Source organism: Brachypodium distachyon, chromosome 5 (genome assembly GCF_000005505.3).
Source record: "Brachypodium distachyon strain Bd21 chromosome 5, Brachypodium_distachyon_v3.0, whole genome shotgun sequence".
NCBI lineage: Eukaryota > Viridiplantae > Streptophyta > Magnoliopsida > Poales > Poaceae > Brachypodium > Brachypodium distachyon.
This window is the reverse complement of record NC_016135.3, coordinates 18,761,777-18,779,821: the sequence shown is the minus strand read 5'-3', so window position 1 is coordinate 18,779,821 and position 18,045 is coordinate 18,761,777. Positions and strand designations below refer to the sequence as shown.

Sequence of the window (18,045 nt, the reverse complement as noted above, 5' to 3'; positions counted from 1 at the left end):
AGGCCCGCTTATTATAGCTTCAGGTCGTGGTCATCGACGCCATCAACAACCATTGATGGGCTCGATCCATCAGTCAATCCATTGTAGATTTGTAGTTATAAACAAAGCACCACATCATCACAAATTCGGAAGGTGAAATATTTGGCATTACGCATTGAACCTCCACGGGCACTTCAACCGCAACCACCGAGGTGCTAATTAACACCGGATTCTTCAGAGTTTCTGGCTCTGTGGATTCGTCGTGATCACAGCCTTTCCACTCATTTTCCAGCTTTGAAGTTGCTCTCAAATTTTACAAAAGGTGGTAGAATTTGCTGTAGCTGAGACTGTTGAGTAGACAGTGTCACAGTGGATATGCACGCACTGAACTAGTGCTGGCCGTACAGCGCAGGGTTGCTATCTTTGTAATGATTGGCATCGGGTAGAGCACTTGTGCAAAACTCAATTCGCAGATTGGTGGACAGGCACGTACGCATGAGGCGAAAGGTATGCGCACCAAATGCAGAATTCAAGAGGCAGGGGAGAGATCCAGCTGTGTACTTAATTTCAGATCACCGGAGCCATCTGATCTGTCGGACTCTGAACGTTTGTTGTAAAAAAAAAGTCTTACTCGCTACTTAGCATAGTAGCATTGCAAAGGTAGTGCCGAATTGCAACCGTGGTACTACAAAGTTGCTAGCCACTGCTGCAAATCTAATTAAAGAACAACATTGTGATTGGTGGCGTCTGTACAAGCGTAGCACATGTGCGTGCGATGCCGAATGCAGTAAAGTTGGATGCAGTAGCTAGCTGCGAGCTCTGTCAAGCAAGGTTGTCAAATTCCTGCTCCTTATAGCTTTCTCCATCCTGCATTATTAGGTTCTAGAGTTCTAGATTGGGCAGTGGTACAAGACGATGGTTCAGATTTTCATTATCTCCATCATCACAGTTTTCAGAGCACCAAACTTCAGATCATTTGTCTTATCTTAACCATCGGCCTAAGTTTGCAGGAGTTCAAACCTTCAAAACATATATATGCATGGGAACTCAAACATGCAAATTAGGTGACCCTATCTACCTGCGGATTTTTAAAGAACTTGCTAGTACAGTTTTCCGGACCCGAATCCTTTTCCTTTTAGATCACTTGTAAATACATTTTTTTATGAGAACTTGTGTAAGTATATCTCTTGTAGTTGTAGATACATTTTTTAGATCACTTGTAATATCTCTTGTAAATACATTTTTTAGATCACTTGTAATATCTCTTGTAAATACATTTTTTAGATCACTTGTAAATACAGTTTTCCTTACGGAGCAAAGTTTAAGTACCATCGGCGAGGGTTCAAACACGGTCAGCAAGGCGACAATTTAGAAAGAAGAAAGCCACACAAAAGCCCAGGAGCCCCAAACCCAAACAAAGCCGCCTGGCCCATCATCTCCTGGTCCCGATCTCGCATCCTCCCTACTCCCCCCTCCCAGTATCCCACTCCACCTCCGCCGCCCCACCATGTACGGCGTCGGCGGCGGCGGAGGCGGCTTCAACGCTTCCTCCACGGCCTCCGGCCGGCGGCGAAACCAGGAAGAAGACGAGGAGGACGACGAGGAGGAGACCGGCGACGGCCGCGTCCTCGAGGCCTGGGAGCGCGCGTACGCGGACGACCGGTCGTGGGAGGCGCTGCAGGAGGACGAGTCGGGCCTACTCCGCCCCATCGACACCAAGAACCTCGTCCACTCGCAGTACCGCCGCCGCCTCCTCCTCCGCTCCGCGGCCGCCGCAGTCCGCATCCAGAAGGGCCTCATCCGCTACCTCTACATCGTCATCGACCTCTCCCGGGTTCGTTATCATACCCTATTTGATCCCCCTTCCTTCTGTTAGCCATTCCGATCGAGCGCTCGGTCTGGGATCAACTATTCAATGGGACTGGCAAGCAATGTGATCGTGGTAATCTCGCTTTTGTCTTGTTGAGAAATATGACGCATTGTACCGAGAGTGATCTGGTGTTTTGCCCATGGGCTATCGATTCGGATGTGGACTAGATACAAGATTGTTTAAGCGATAACTGGTGAGCAGCTGAGCAATGAGCTATTGCTTTGGATTATTTTGCATGCTAGTAGTTTCACTGAGCTGCTTACAGTTCATGCAAGTACGTGTCCATATCCGTGCTTCATTTTGTGTGTGGAAAGAACTAGGCAGCCTAGACAATCTGATTCGTGTCCCCTAGCTGTGCTATTTGGTCCAATGACGGATCATGCATCCCTGGCAGCCTACCTTCTTGCTTACCGTTCTTCTTTTAATACCTGAGTGTGGGTTTTGATGTGTTGTAATTGGTGGATGTTAGGGCAATTTGTGGAATTTTTTTTATATGACAGTCATCAGGGGAGAATTAGAAATTTAATTTAGGGGATGCCAATCATCTAAAGGAAAGAATTTTGCCAACTAAAAATGGGGGCTTTGCTCGGTCGGTATTACCTAACATAGCAATTAACGGTTTTCTGTTGGTTCAAGAGAACTGTATGTACCACACATGTATTCTGTTGGAAAATGTTGATGTCTTCTCTTCTATTGGTAACCATGTCCTATCGCTCTTCCATTGTTGCTGATTATATTTGAGCATCCTATACTGCCTAGTTCGAAATGATTTGTCTCAAAAATTCGTTCTGAGCATTCTTTTCTGTCGAATTTGTACTGTTCATAGCTTCTTCTTTGCATTATCTCCATCCCTTGTAATCACCTTTTCCCTGGCTGTATTTTAATCATGTAGGCAGCTTCAGAGATGGATTATCGTCCTAGTCGAATGGCCGTTGTTGCAAAATGCGCCGAGGCATTCATTAGGGAATTCTTTGACCAGAATCCCTTGAGCCATGTTGGGCTAGTGACAATCAAAGATGGCATTTCTCATCGACTCACGGACATTGGTGGCAGTCCAGAGTCACAGATTAAAGCATTGATGGGGAAGCTTGAGTGTTCTGGTGATTCATCTCTGCAAAATGCTCTAGAACTTATCCATGGTTATTTGAACCAAATTCCTTCATATGGTCACAAGGAAGTATTAATTTTGTACTCCGCACTGAATACATGTGATCCTGGTGATGTCATGGAGACAGTAGAAAAATGCAAGAAATCCAAAATTAGATGCTCCGTTATTGGGCTTGCTGCAGAAATTTTCATTTGCAAGCATCTTTGTGAGGAGACTGGTGGATCCTACACAGTTGCACTGGATGAGGTGCTAAAATGTGGTTGTGTTTTAGTTTGTAGTATCGAATATTCAATTTCTGTATGGAGAATAATGTTTCTTTCTTTTGGCAGTCTCACTTCAAGGAATTGCTGCTCGAACATGCTCCTCCACCACCTGCGATTGCAGAGTATGCTGCAGCTAATTTGATTAAGATGGGTTTTCCACAGAGGGGAGCAGAGGATCTTATCTCCATCTGCTCATGTCACAAGAAAATCAAGTCCGGGGCTGAAGGTTACATATGCCCCAGATGCAAGGTTAATGTATGTGAGCTCCCAACAGAGTGTCGAACTTGTGGACTAACACTAGTTAGTTCTCCACACCTGGCAAGGTCCTATCATCATCTCTTCCCAGTAGCACCGTTTGATGAGGTGACGTTCAAGCTAGGTCAAAAGGGAGGACAGAACTGTTATGGCTGCCAGCAGAGCCTGATTAACTCTGGTATGCTTAAACATATCTTAGCTTGTACTATATGCTACCCTTTCTCTTTAGTTATATCTTCAAATGAGGAATTATACCTTTAATGCCCTTGCTTCAGTTGTTTAAAACTATCAGTGCTAGAAAAAAAAAGGGGCGGGGGGCTACGTTTAGCAACAACTGTTATGTATACCGTGGGTATTTTCTTTATCTATTTAAGCTTAATTCTGTGAACAAAACATAGTGGCATAGCACGAAGGTGGACATATCAAATGAGAGCCAGCTTAAATTCTCAGCAATTAAAGCGAACTGTCACCAACACAGAGCTTACCTCTGCAGTTTAGAGTGAGGCAACATTAGCATCTGTGTGTGAATGAGACCGATCCTTCTACTTTCATGACAATCTTTTTACTGTTCTTTATTCTTTGTTATGCTAGTATCTTGTGTGTTGTAATCATCATGTTCATTGTCTGCCCTTCAATATCCTTGCAGATAGCCAATCTAATCTCCATGTCCGATGTCCAAAATGCAACCAGCACTTCTGCTTTGATTGCGATATTTACATCCATGAGAGCTTGCATAATTGCCCTGGTTGCGAGAGTCAGCGCAGTTTCTCTTCATAGAGGTGCCATTGTGTGCATTATTCAGGTGTTCATCTTTTTCTGAGTCAGAGCTTAGGCATTGTTGTAAGCTTTCTCGTACACTGACATTGATGATGGTATTGTTCGATAATCAAACAGTGTACAGATATCAGGCATTTGTCACACCTCCTTTTAGATTGGGTTAGCTAGTTAAGCTACAATTAGAGGTCGAGGAGCTGAAAGTATAGCATTATGCTGTGAAGAGGCGTTAGAAATGTACAACGGGACTGAAACTTGGTAGTTCTTGCTGTTTTTCTGAAGCAAGATCAATATATGTTATTTTTCTTCAGTACCGTGACTCATGTCTTCACATGCCGAACTCCCAGATTCTGCGAATGTTGTCTCCTTGAAAATCTCGTATGCAACTGTTTCCTTTCCTCTTTCTGAACGGAATTTCGTGTTGACCTCGCTATGAATGCACCCTTGGGATTGCCTTGTATTCTTCGTTAGAAACGTAAGCAACTACCCTTGTGTTCTCAAGTACTGGGAAAACTGGGAAAGCAGGCACATTTCAGTTTAGATGAAGCACAAAATAAACGAGTGTCTGTTTATCCTGTATATAAGTAAATTCCTAAATTTGTCAGAGCACAAAGCTAGCAAGACATAAACGGGACAAGCCGGATCCGTTTACTGAAACAAAAGCTTGCCGGTGCAGAGGATCTCATCAACGTAAGGAGAGGTTTGCAGTGCGAGACAGCAGGCGCACCTTTACGGAGCCGAATGTTCATCCAACGATGGCTCTTGCGACAAACCCACAGGATGATGACATGAGATAAAGACTAGATATGACTGGTGGAGCAGAACACCAGGCGATGTCGATGGCAATCAGGGTCGAGTCTTTTCGTCGATTGCTTGCCAAGTTGCCGCCGGTTCTCCCGTGTACTAGTGTGCAACTGTGTGCTGTGTATGTGCAGGGAACGAAGCCTTCCCCGTACGACCCCTTCCAACTTCCCGATGATGTTGTCCGGCGCCGCGGCCCGTGGGCCATCGAGCCCGTGCAATGATACCGGAGTGGACTTTTGCTCTCGGCCTAGAGACAGGGACATGCATGATTTGCCATCACGCTGCTCCGGCACCGCAGGCTCTGCTGTGCCACAAAGGCGATATTCGGGTCGTCTTCCCCTCTCCCGCTCCAGCAGGGCTTTGGGCCACCGGACACGCCTGCCTCCTGACGGAATGTTTTGTACCGTCGTCTGCCTCGGCAAACAGCAAACGGTATTGCAGATTTGCAGCAGTCCCGTACTCAACCACTCGTTATGGTTTAGATAGTTTAGACGGAACCTGGAAGGCAGAGGAGGTTTGCATGGTTCTTCCTTGCATCAGGTGACTAAAAAGTTAGTAGGCTGTAAAGTTGCATGCTTTTGGGATGCAATTTGCAAAAGCTGTGGTTTCCCGGGATGATGATGCGCCTTTTAGCTACGTACCCGTAAGTTTACAAAAACTTTCTGGCATGAAAGTTCATGCTGCTTTATACGGCAGAAATCTACGGCATGAAAAGGGCCGCTAGCTACCCGTTAGTACCGATTTTCCGAATAAGCGAACATGCAGTGTGTGCGCGCCCGGTCGCTTCGCTCTGTACTCTACCTCCCCAACCGAACATCAATCAGCTCACCGACGTACTACAGGTGCAACATTCTCCTTTCGCGATCAGACACGCGCATATTACATAACAGGAGTGGACTTGTTGAGTTGAATATGACACTGGGTGCATCTCGTGCGCCATTGATTAGACTTCGGTTCGTCGAGGTCGAGCTAGCTCAGCTTTGCTTACGCGCTGAAGGAGACGATTGAACAACTGCAATCTCTTGGTGTAATGACACGCTTGGCGGTTCACCGGCATGCATGCATCATGCATGTACTTGTAATATCGGCTATGAATTGGAGACCAGCTTGCAGAGTCTGACCCGTGTACGCAGCTACCAACGGTCCAACGTGTCGACCGAACAGATTTTTCTTTAATTATTAATATGGGTTTGCTATATGAAAGTCGTTTTTTAAAGTTAGAAATCAGTTAATTTGTTTGCATGTTAGATCTTAATCACACGACAGCATGTGAGAGAAGAAAAACGATGATGCGTTCTTTGACCATTTCCTGAGGCAACATGGCTTCTACCCCGGTTTCACAGAAGCTCCTTTAGATATTTGCGGGTTATGTTGTGATTGGCCTCCTATTTGGCATGTAAACCTCGGTGGCAGTTTACGTTTTTTTGCCAGGGCCTCGGTGCAAAGGAAGATGATTCTTCTCTGGTCATGCTTACTGTATGAATTATTTGGAAGTAGCGAAATGTCTGCATTTTCAACGGCGAAAGGGCAGAAACCGAAGGTCCTAAGTTTGGTGAGAAATTAAGATGCATTGCTCATGTGGAAGAAGTGAGATGTTTGCGCCTTCAACGGCGAAAGGTCGGATGCCGAAGTTCCTAAGTTTGGTGGGAAATTAAGATGCATTAGTCATATGAATGCACCGAGATGCCTATGTCTTCAACGGCAAGAGGCCGCGAATTGAAGGTCCTAAGTCTGGTGGGAAATTAAGGTGCATTACTCATGTGGAGGCAACGAGATTCCTGCGTCTTCAATGACGCAAGGCCGGGGACCGATGGTAAATTAGGCATTACTCATATTTGGAAGCAACGGAATGCTTCCATCTTCAATGCCAGAAGGTCGAAGACCGAAGGTCCTAAGTTGGTAGACGGAATTAAGATGCATTACTCTTGAGGAAGTAGCGAAATGCCTGCTTCTTCGATGGCGAAAGGTTAGAAGATCAAAGGACCTATGTTTGGTCGACGAAATTAAGATTTATCACAAGCAGCGAAAAGCCGGCGTCTTCAACAGCGAAAGCAGGAAATCGAGGATCTAAGTTTGGTAGACGAAAGTAAAACACATGCCTTACTTTGGTCGTAATTGCCCTCTTTTTGGCATGTAAATATATTTTTTATACAATTTTACCATTTATATTTCTAAGACAAAAAAAAACTACTATTTTCTCCGTCCAACAAAAGATGTATCAACTTTGTCACAATTTGAATGTATTTAGACATGACTTAGCGTATAGATGCATTAAAAGCTAGTCAAAGTTGAGACATCCTTTGTTGGACGGAGGAAGTACCTCCGTTTCAAAATAAGAGTGACAATTTTGTCTAGATACTTATGTGTCTAGACAAATTTCATTGCGTAGATTTGCTCATTTTGAAAAAAAAATTACCACACTTATTTTGAGACGGAATAAATATTTATAAATCAACACTCAAATCCATTTATTCGGACCACCGTGAGCTCTCCGAACGGCCACCATCCTGTAGTTAATAAAGGCCAGGAAAAAAACAAAGAAATTCAAAGCCCCTCCGCTGTGACCACCTCCAGTTTTGCAACTTCCAAGTTGAGCACCCTCGCCGCCCTCGCTCCGAGTTAAACCCCCGTTCGTCCTTGCCCTCTTCCGTTGGTATCCCTTGTACGTTTCCATCCTCTCCTCCTCCCGCGAGTCAAACCAGAAGCCGCACCCAAACGCTCCGCCTCCTCCACTGTGAAGTGTCGCCTCTCCTCCAATTCCAAAACCACAGGCCGCTTCTCCCTCTTCTCCCCCCTTCTCATCTCCTCTCGCGGGTCGTAGCCGCATACCCGAGGCATAAGAGGGGGCAGCCCGAGGAGAGGGGTAGCCGGGTTGGTTTGGGGCTTTGGGCTTGGGAGGAGGGCGTACGTTTTCGCCGGGCGGCAATGGAGGGCGTGTGGAGGAAGGCCATGACGGCGCTGCGCCTCCGTCTCTGCGTCCACGTCCCCGCCGAGGGCGAGGGTGGTGCCACGGGCGAGCGGCTGCCGGCGTCGGGCGCGGGCGGCTGTCCGACGGAGGCGGCCGTGGCGGCGGTTGGGTCGGCGCCGGACGAGACGGTGTCCGGTGCGGTCCGGGTGTCCAGGTCCGGAAGCAGGTCCTCTTCCAAGGTGAGGCCATCTCCTGATCTCCATGAACATTTTCCTCAATACGTGCTTGTGTTTCTAATGGGAAAAATAGAACCCCAACGCATGAGACGGATTTGTGTTTTGATTGGGACCTGGGAGCTCTGCGTTTAGTGATTTGTCTTTGAAATGCTGGTGTGGAATGCGATGCTTGTTCTGTGTTGGTGCGGATTAGTTGTCTATCCGTGCGAATTTTGGGTTCGCTCGTCCTGTTTAAGATTTTATTAGACAATACAGTATATATTTTCTGCATGCCTGTGATATTTTCGTCATTGTTTATGGGTTCTACAAATTCAGTAGAGAAAAAATATGCGGATATTTCCTGCAGTTCATTCCCAATGGAGAACGTGGAAGTTAGCCATTCTCATTGACATTACCGCCGTTGTTGTTTTGTGTGCCGCTTTCTGATTATATACATCATTTTGCCTTTTCTATCTGGGCTGTTTTAGTTTTGGACCATTTAATTCTTTCTCTCCCTAGACAGCAAAATTGGGTGGAGTACAGTATTGTGCTAGCTGTGATCTGTTCAGTATTCAGTACTCCTATTGCACCCACTATTAATGAGTTTGACTTGCTGGCATTGGAGAATTGCTTAACGCGGACCACTTTCCTATTGCATACACTTCCACTATTAATAAATTGCACTTCACCCTGAAAAGGACAGGGAAAAGTTTGCTTCTTGCTCATCACCTGCCCGTGGTGTGGTCACGTGTAGCGATCCCCACTCTTTCCTCATACAACCAGCTTTCGTTCTTTATGGCAAACGTTCCAACTTGACACCAGCCATGAGCAGCTATCCATTAAGGAGTGCAAATTGATGATGTACTTTCTTGTCTATGTATATATTTTTGTGGTGAATATGCCCCGACTGCCAACTGCATGCTTGGTTTGACAATATGTGTGCCAATTCAACAAGTAACCTCACGAGGATTGCCTCATCTGGTTGACACCTTGATGTGTGCTTGCCAACTTTCCATAAATAAAATACGAGTATAAGCTTTGACAGTAGCAATTGAGCTGCAACTTAGGTATATCTATTTTTAAGAATTTGACCAATATGAAAGCCTGCAGCTGGTTAAATTTTCATTGGGTTGCCTCATTTTTGTTTTGTTGTTAGGTATAATATTCTTGCAACTGAAGGATGTATCCATTGAGTTATACTGATCAAGAAGCTATTTTAGAATTATACTGATCTCTATTTTTTGTACTCGAACAGGGGAAATGTGCAATATGCTTTGATTCTATGAGATCTGGCCATGGTCATGCCTTGTTCACTGCAGAATGTTCTCATATGTTCCATTTTCACTGCATCTCATCTAATGTGAAACATGGAAATCATGTCTGCCCAGTCTGTAGGGCAAAGTGGAAAGAGATACCCTTGAATCGCTCACTATCTTCTAGACTTGGAATTAATCAAGTTCAGTTGCCCCAGCAAGATGCCTATGTGGCTCTTCTTCACCAAGCTCCAAACCGCCAGCAAGGAGTTCGGCGCTTACATAGTCCTTTGGAGCCAGCAAACTTCAACGACGATGAACCATTGCAGCAGACAGAAGCTTCTGATAATCTTAATTTTCGGTCTACTAGGACGGCAGTGGTCAGCATGTATCCAGAATTCTCAGCCATCCCTCAGTCATCATCTCAAGATGGATTTTCTATTCTAATCCATCTGAAAGCCCCCAGTGCTAATTCAGACCAGGACACATGCGGACCAATCAATGAAAGCTCAGTTAGATCTCCAAGATGCCGCGCCCCCGTTGATCTTGTCACTGTGATTGATGTTAGTGGCAGTATGGCAGGCACCAAGCTAGCACTCCTAAAGAGGGCTATGGGTTTTGTTGTTCAACACCTTGGGCCATCCGATCGCCTTTCCGTAATTGCTTTCTCATCTAGTGCCCGGAGGCTGTTCCATCTTCAACGAATGTCACATTATGGCAGGCTGCAGGCCTTGCAGGCTATTAACTCACTTGGTGCTGGTGGTGGTACAAATATTGCTGATGGACTGAAGAAAGCTACTAAGGTGATTGAGGATCGCAGTTATAAGAATTCAGTGTGTAGTATCATTCTTCTGTCTGATGGGCAAGATACCTACAGTGTTTCCTCAAATGTTCAAGGAGGCTCGACAGATTACCGGTCACTTATTCCGCCATCTATTCTTAATGATACACAACGCATGTTGCCTATCCATGCTTTTGGATTTGGATCAGATCATGATTCAGATTCCATGCATTCAATTGCTGAAGCTTCTGGTGGCACGTTTTCCTTCATCGAAGATGAGGGTGTGATGCAAGATGCGTTTGCTCAATGTATCGGTGGGCTTCTTAGTGTTGTCGCACAGGAGATGCGACTTAGCATGGAATGTGTTCATCCTGGTGTTCAACTCAGTTCCATCAGATCCGGTAGCTACCCAAGGAAGGTGGCAAGAGATGGACGGAGCTGTTTAGTTGATATTGGTCAACTGTATGCTGACGAGGAGAGAGACATTTTGCTGTCTGTGAACATCCCACAATCTCGTGAACAGACCTCGCTGTTAAAGGTTGCTTGTTCCTACAGGGATCTAGTGACAAATGAGACCATCAATATTCAAGGTGAGGAGGTGAAGATCAACAGGCTGACATCCACCATATCTGAACCTGTATCCATTGAGGTTGACCGCGAGAGGAACCGTGTACAAGCCGCGGATTCTATTGAATCTGCACGATGTGCCGCGGAGAGTGGTGCTCTCTCTGAGGCTGTGACCATACTTCAAGACTGCCGCAGGAGATTGTCGGAGTCCTCTGCCAGCAAGAGTGGGGACCGCCTGTCCATCGCCCTTGATGCAGAACTGAGGGAGATGCAGGAGAGGATGGCAAGCCGCCAACTCTATGAGGCTTCAGGGAGGGCGTATATGCTGTCTGGACTGAGTTCACATTCCTGGCAGAGAGCAACGACACGTGGAGACTCAACAGACAGCAGCACTATTGTTCATTCCTATCAGACACCATACATGCTTCAGATGTTAGAGCATTCCCAGAATCATATCCCTTTGCCTGCGGGACAACGGCCACAAGTGCCAACCAGGTCATCGGCAAGATAGTCAACCCCCACCTTGTCCTTGGCGACCAGATGCTCCGACGATGAAGGATTCGTCTTAAGCTTTGGTAGTTCTTAGACTGATTGTTGGCGCATAGCACCTATTCTTCTGCTTATTTGACTATTTGAGTCGTAGTGGGTTTATACCAAAGAAACGGCCGGGTACATTGGGGTGTTAAGAGTCTGTAATTGTAGAAAGTCTGGTATCCATTTTTTAACTTCTATCCTAAATTCTTCAATTGATCTTTGGTGATGTCTTATGTGGTGTAACTGCGGCACTGTGTTGGTGGCATGTACTGAGTGTTTTACATTGCAGAGGTAGGGGGGCTGCCTCATTTTCGAAAAAAAAAAACATAAGTGTTTTACATGGGTAACCTATTAGTGTTCACATTTGGTTGTGGGAAGCCGGGGAACTGATGCAGAGGCCGTGAGTTTCATTCAAATAGAAGTTTTTTTTTGGAAAATTAAGCAATTCGAGAATAACAATTCAATGAATAAGTTCAGAATATAGATCATGACGACAGTAGCAACTAACAGATGCATCTAAAAAATACTAGAAGTATTAAACAGCACAACAAACAGCAATATGAACTCGCAGATCATAACTAAACTGTAGATTGGATCACGGATTACGTACTGTTGAGGTGGAGAAACCGTTGCTGTTGCGTTAGCTTGACGAAATTGTTGACGAAGAAGACGGCGGCGCTTCGCGCACCCGCCGGTTCGAGGAGGTAGACGACCCATGGTTGCAGGGAAGCAAGCAGTTGCGCGGAGCGCTTCCCAAAAACCTTATTCGCCCTCTCCCGTACAGAATCGCAAAGGCGAAAGGTTCCGGAGACCTGCTCTACCGATCGCTGGTGCACGCCGGCGCTCGGGATGGAGTAGACTACAACGACGGCACAAAAGCGAGAGACCGGCGAAACCCTAACTCGGTTGTGTTGCGTACCGATCGGAGAGAGGGGGCGGCTGTATATATAGTCATGTAGGTATAGGTCGGCTCGGTTAACCTGAACTGACTCCACAAAATCCGCACGCGTCCGTAACAAATTCCAAAAACACCTCGCGCGGGTGATAAAAAGATAAGAAGCTCGGCCTTGAACTCGATCCACGAAACGCGGCGCGCGCACGCGTCGTGATGAGGCAAGCGGAGGAGGAGGAGGAGCCCGTGTGGGGATTTCCCTGCTCGCTTTGCTTACTAGGTGAGAAAGAACATCCCTTATATGTTGGTCTCACTCACTCTAAATTAGCAAGGTGGGACTATTCCCATTCCCACTCTCCTCATCCTACTTCATGAATGGGCCTTTGAAATTTTCAGAATTTATTAAAACTTGGGCTTGGACTAATCAGGCCCCCCAAATTCTAACAATCCGATCTCAAATACCCATTTAGAGATTTACATGTTCTCGCTACTTGTTTATATACTGGTGTTTCAGCAGAGACTGTTAAGTTGAACTTCTGCCTAGATCTTTAAGTTACATCCATCCACACTCACAATGGACTAAGCCTTGAATTGCAAGCTGGCGTGAAATAGATTTCACTCAAAGTCAACTAGTACTGAGCTATCAGTAATCTACCCCGCGGGTGGAGCATATGCCTCGTACTCCGTGGTCTCTTCATCAGTACTAGAGATCACCCAAATCTCATAGACTGCGACGTTAGACAGTCGGATTCATATAGGTGTGTTCTTTCAAAAATACTCTGTAGGACAGCATCTTTCGCTACTTTTATCCGCAATAAACACATTAAGGCATGTCGTCAACCTGCCTTACAGCAATTTGAGAGTCGCACATCTTCACATAGAGAGGGTTATAACATAGTCTTCTTTGTTATACCGATAGCTTCGTTCTTCTCAGATCCTACTTCACCGGATCTTCGATCACATAGGTTGGGTTACCACTATGGCACAACGTTCATGGGTCTCAACCCCATCTCCCTCGATGCACACAGTTATCACTCTGGAGTTTTTCAATTTCCTGACAGACTGCACACGTCTCCTCACGTGTTTTGATGACTTCGCGTTATCCTTTGAACTGTTCACCTTAGTAATAACCGTTTGATTATCGCAGTTCATCAGAATGGTCGGTACTAGTTTTTCAACCACCGGCAAGTCCATCAAAAGATCTCTCAGCCGCTATGCCTCAAAGGTGGCCGTATCTAAAGCAACAAGCTCTGTTTTCATAGTTGACCTCGTCAATATGGTCTGTTTACAAGATCTCCATGATACTACACCACCACCAAGTATGAAGGCATACCCGGTTGGGGCGTAGAGGTCATCTGCTTCAAAGATCCAGTTAGAATCACAATATCCCTCAAGCATAGCTGGATGCCCTGAATAATGTATTCCATAACTCATCGTACTTTTTAGATAGCGCAATATTCTTTCTAGTGCACGCCAACGATCTATACCCGGGTTTGACGTGAACCTACTCAATTTGCTCACAACAAAAGAGATATCAGGCCTCATAGCGCTAACTAAGTACATAAGAGAACCGATTATTTGAGAATATCTCAATTGATCTTTCCCTTCTCCATTGTTCTTTCTGAGTATCACGCTGGGGTCATACGGTGTTGGTGAAGATTTGCTGTCAGTAAAACCGAAGCGACTCAGGACCTTCTCAACATAGTGGGATTGCAACAAAGTAATTCCACTCTCATTCTTAACCAGCTTAATGTTAAGAATAACATCAGCCTCTCCCAGATCTTTCATATCAAAGCAATTTGACAGAAACGACTTGACCTCATTTATCACTTTTATGTTCGTACCAAAAATCAGAATATCATCCACATACAAACACAAAATAACACCTTCGCCCCCACTATGGCGATAGTACACACATCTATCAGCCTCATTAATGACAAAGCCTGAAGAAGTTAAAATTTTGTCAAACTTCCCGTGCCATTGCTTAGGTGCTTATTTTAGTCCATTCAAAGATTTTAGTAACTTGCACACCTTTCTCTCTTCACCCTTTACCACAAATCCATCTGGCTGATCCATGTAAATTTCCTCTTCCAACTCTCCGTTAAGGAAAGCTGTCTTTACGTCCATTTGATGAACGGCAAGACCATAGGAGGCAGCCAGGGATAGTAGTACTCAAATGGTAGTATGTCTAGCAGCGGGTGAATAGGTATCAAAGTAATCTTCTCTTTCTTTCTGAGTGCAGCCTTTCGCCACAAGTCGTGCCTTATACTTTCCAATAGTACCGTCAGGCCTTAGCTTCTTCTTGAACACCCACTTGCAGCCTACTGGTTTACAATCGTGGGGTCATTCGGATAGCTCCCAAGTCCCATTAGAAAGAATGGAGTCCATCTCACTCTGGACTGTTTCTTTCCAGTCATCTGCATCCGAAGATGCATATGCCTCTGCAATGATTTTGGGAGTATCCTCCACAAGGTACACAATGAAGTCATCACCGAAAGATTTTGCAATCCTTCGTCTCTTACTCCCGAAAGGAGCTTCATTGTCATCCTTCTCAACATCATCCTCAGGATGTTCAGATTCATTATCAGATGTATTAGATTCAGGTATGCTAAATTCAGGTAATATTTCAGAAGAAATTCTAGCAATGCTATGCATATCTTTCATAGGAAAAATATTCTCAAAAAATGCTGCATAATGAGATTCCATAATTGTATCAACATGCATATCAAGTACCTCGTATTTAACTACTAAGAATGCCCATGTATCAACGAGAGTGCCAAACACTTGCATCATCATTAACACTGTCACAAATATGGTTCACTGACATGTCACTAAAATCAGAAATGGAAAAACGGAACAAGCCTCCGCACTCATAGCCTTTACCAATAAATTGTCCATGTTTGGACACAACTACTTTATTAGACTCTAAAACTACCTTAAAATCATCTCTGCATAAAAGGGAACCGCTAACGATATTCATGGAGGGGACATGCATCACGGTTCTTAGCCGCACGATCTTCCCCGAAGTAAACTTCAGATCGACCGTACCAACACCACGAACAACTGCATGCGACCCGTTCGCCATCAAGACGTGATAGCCTCAAGGGTGTCCCGATCTTTCGATGAGATACCTAATTATCGATTTGGTAGGAGGTGACGTTGACGATCCGACTACAACCTAGGAGGCAGCGCCTTAGCGATCGATACATCAACTCCAGAAGGTTATTGATCCCGCGGGGGCACGATCAACCTGACCATGAAGGTCTTTGTTCTTGGAAGCAATCGAAGAACAAGCAAGAACAAGATGAAAAGCAATCTGAAATTGCAAATAGGAGATATGAAGGTTCATGAATCTGAATACTCAATATAGTTGGAGTCTTGATGACGGTAAAACAGGTGGTCTAACCGACACACGCGATTACACGAAAGTAGTAAAGGCTAAACTTTATCTAATCAAAACCCAAGGCTCCATAGGGGGGCTCATGGGGTATAAATAGGAGGGGAACTAGGTGGTTTTCGGCCAGGCCCTTGTGGGACTCCGAAACGGCCTAGGAATCCTCCTAAAACACAACGAAAACATCTAAAAATTGGTTGGACCCTATTACATGGCCTTAGGCCCAATAAAGTAAGGTTATAACCCTCATCTTTGGCCCATAGATACCCATTGGAGGGGGAATCCTCCACTTGGCCGAAATCCCATTGATGAAGAGGATGCGGCCTTCTTCTCATCTTTTTATGGCGGTTTCAATGTTCTGAAATCAGCACTTGAGCTAACTCCCGCCACCTTGCTGCCACCTCCATGGTTTGCTGTCCAACGCTGATCCTTGAGGTCCAAGCTAGGTCCTTCATTCCTAAAACACATAAAAGAACCATCTTAGGCAGCAGCACATTCTCATTAATATTAAATGAAGTACCGAGGAACGAAAGTACCTGATAATTTAGTTGTCGTGCACGACCTCTAGTAATTGGTCCATGTATCTCCGGTACTTGAGGTGTAGGTGCTGTAGGGGCTGTGGTTGTATCATTACTTGGGATGTCCTCATCATCCTCCCCTTCTTGAATCGAAGTCGTCCTCGACGGTAGTTCATCTTCTTCTCCCAAATAAGGCTTCAAATCTGCAGTATTAAACGTGAGACTAACCCCAAAATCTGCAGGTAGGTCAAGTTTATATGCATTATCATTAATTTTCGCTAACACCTTAAAGGGACCATCAACTCGTGGCATTAACTTAGACTTGCGCAAATCAGGGAAACGATCTTTGCGCAAATGCAACCAAACAAGATCTCCAGGTTCAAACACAATTTGTTTTCTGCCCCTATCTCCCGCAAGTTTATACTTAGAATTCATGCGCTCAATGTTCTCTTTAGTCGTCTCATGCATTTTTATTATAAGTTCAGCACGTTCCTTAGCATCAAAGTTAACTTTTTCAGAAGTTGGCAAAGGTAACAAATCAATTGGTGCACGAGGTATAAAACCATAAACAATTTCAAAAGGGCACAATTTTGTGGTTGAATGCAGTGAACGATTATAAGCAAATTCAATATGAGGTAAACATTCTTCCCACATTTTCAAGTTCTTCTTTAAAACAGCCCTAAGCATAGTAGATGATGTTCTATTAACAATTTCAGTTTGTCCATCTGTTTGGGGATGACATGTAGTACTAAAAAGCAATTTAGTCCCCAACTTAGCCCATAAACATCTCCAAAAGTGGCTAACAAATTTTGTGTCACGATCTAAAACTATAGTATTGGGCACACCATGCAAGCGAACAATTTCACGAAAGAATAAATCAGCAACATTTGTAGCATCATCGCTCTTATGACAAGGTATAAAATGTGTCATCTTAGAAAATCTATCAACAACAACAAATATGCTATCTCTCCCCTTCTTAGTTCGAGGCAATCCCAAAACAAAATCCATTGATATATCTTCCCAAGGAACATTAGGAACGGGGAGAGGCATATATAAACCATGAGGATTGAGTCGTGACTTAGCTTTTTGACATGTAGTGCAGCGAGCGATAAATCTCTCAACATCCCGTCTCATCCGAGGCCAAAAGAAATGATCAGCGAGCACATCTTCGGTCTTCTTCACGCCGAATTGACCCATCAACCCTCCTCCATGTGCCTCCTGTAACAACAAAAGACGAACGGAGCTATCTGGGATGCATAGCTTGTTAGCACGGAACACAAATCCATCATTAATGACGAACTTGTTCCATGTTCTGTCCTCTTTACAATGCTGCAAAACATCCTTAAAATCTGCATCATGTTCATATTGTTCTTTTATAGTCTCCAATCCAAATATCCGAAAATCAAGCTGAGATAACAAGGTATAACGACGTGATAACGCATCAGCAATAACATTATCTTTACCCTTCTTATGTTTAATAACATACGGAAAAGACTCAATAAATTCAACCCATTTAGCATGACGACGGTTCAGCTTTGCTTGACTACGAATATGCTTCAAAGATTCATGATCAGAATGTATAATAAATTCTTTGGGCCATAAATAATGTTGCCATGTTTCTAAAGTCCGAACGAGAGCATATAATTCCTTATCATAAGTAGAATAATTCAGACTAGGCCCACTCAATTTTTCACTAAAGTATGCAACAGGTTTTCCATCTTGTAACAACACACCTCCTAAACCAATTCCACTAGCATCACACTCCAACTCAAAAGTCTTATTAAAATCAGGAAGTTGGAGTAAAGGAGCATGTGTCAACTTATCTTTCAATATGAGAAAAGCTTCTTCTTGTGCAGCGCCCCATACATATGGAACGTCCTTCTTTGTGAGCTCATTAAGCGGTGCAGCAAGGGTGCTGAAATCCTTTACA

At 44.6% G+C, this 18,045-nt stretch overlaps 2 protein-coding genes across 2 annotated transcripts; both read left to right on the top strand.

Annotated features, from left to right (window-relative positions):
• The first annotated feature begins 1,399 nt into the window (after positions 1 to 1,399).
• On the top strand, positions 1,400 to 4,559 carry LOC100833758 (general transcription factor IIH subunit 2). Its single transcript, XM_003580062.4, has 4 exons — positions 1,400 to 1,813; positions 2,742 to 3,203; positions 3,287 to 3,653; positions 4,122 to 4,559. The coding sequence occupies exons 1-4, from the start codon at positions 1,487 to 1,489 to the stop codon at positions 4,250 to 4,252; spliced, it is 1,287 nt and encodes a 428-aa protein (XP_003580110.1). The 5' UTR covers positions 1,400 to 1,486; the 3' UTR covers positions 4,253 to 4,559.
• A 3,061-nt stretch (positions 4,560 to 7,620) lies between these two features.
• LOC100832718 lies at positions 7,621 to 11,554 on the top strand. The gene is made up of 2 exons (XM_003580058.4): positions 7,621 to 8,200; positions 9,432 to 11,554. Exons 1-2 carry the CDS (start codon positions 7,979 to 7,981, stop codon positions 11,286 to 11,288), a joined length of 2,079 nt encoding a protein of 692 aa, XP_003580106.1. The 5' UTR covers positions 7,621 to 7,978; the 3' UTR covers positions 11,289 to 11,554.
• The last annotated feature ends 6,491 nt before the right edge of the window (positions 11,555 to 18,045 follow it).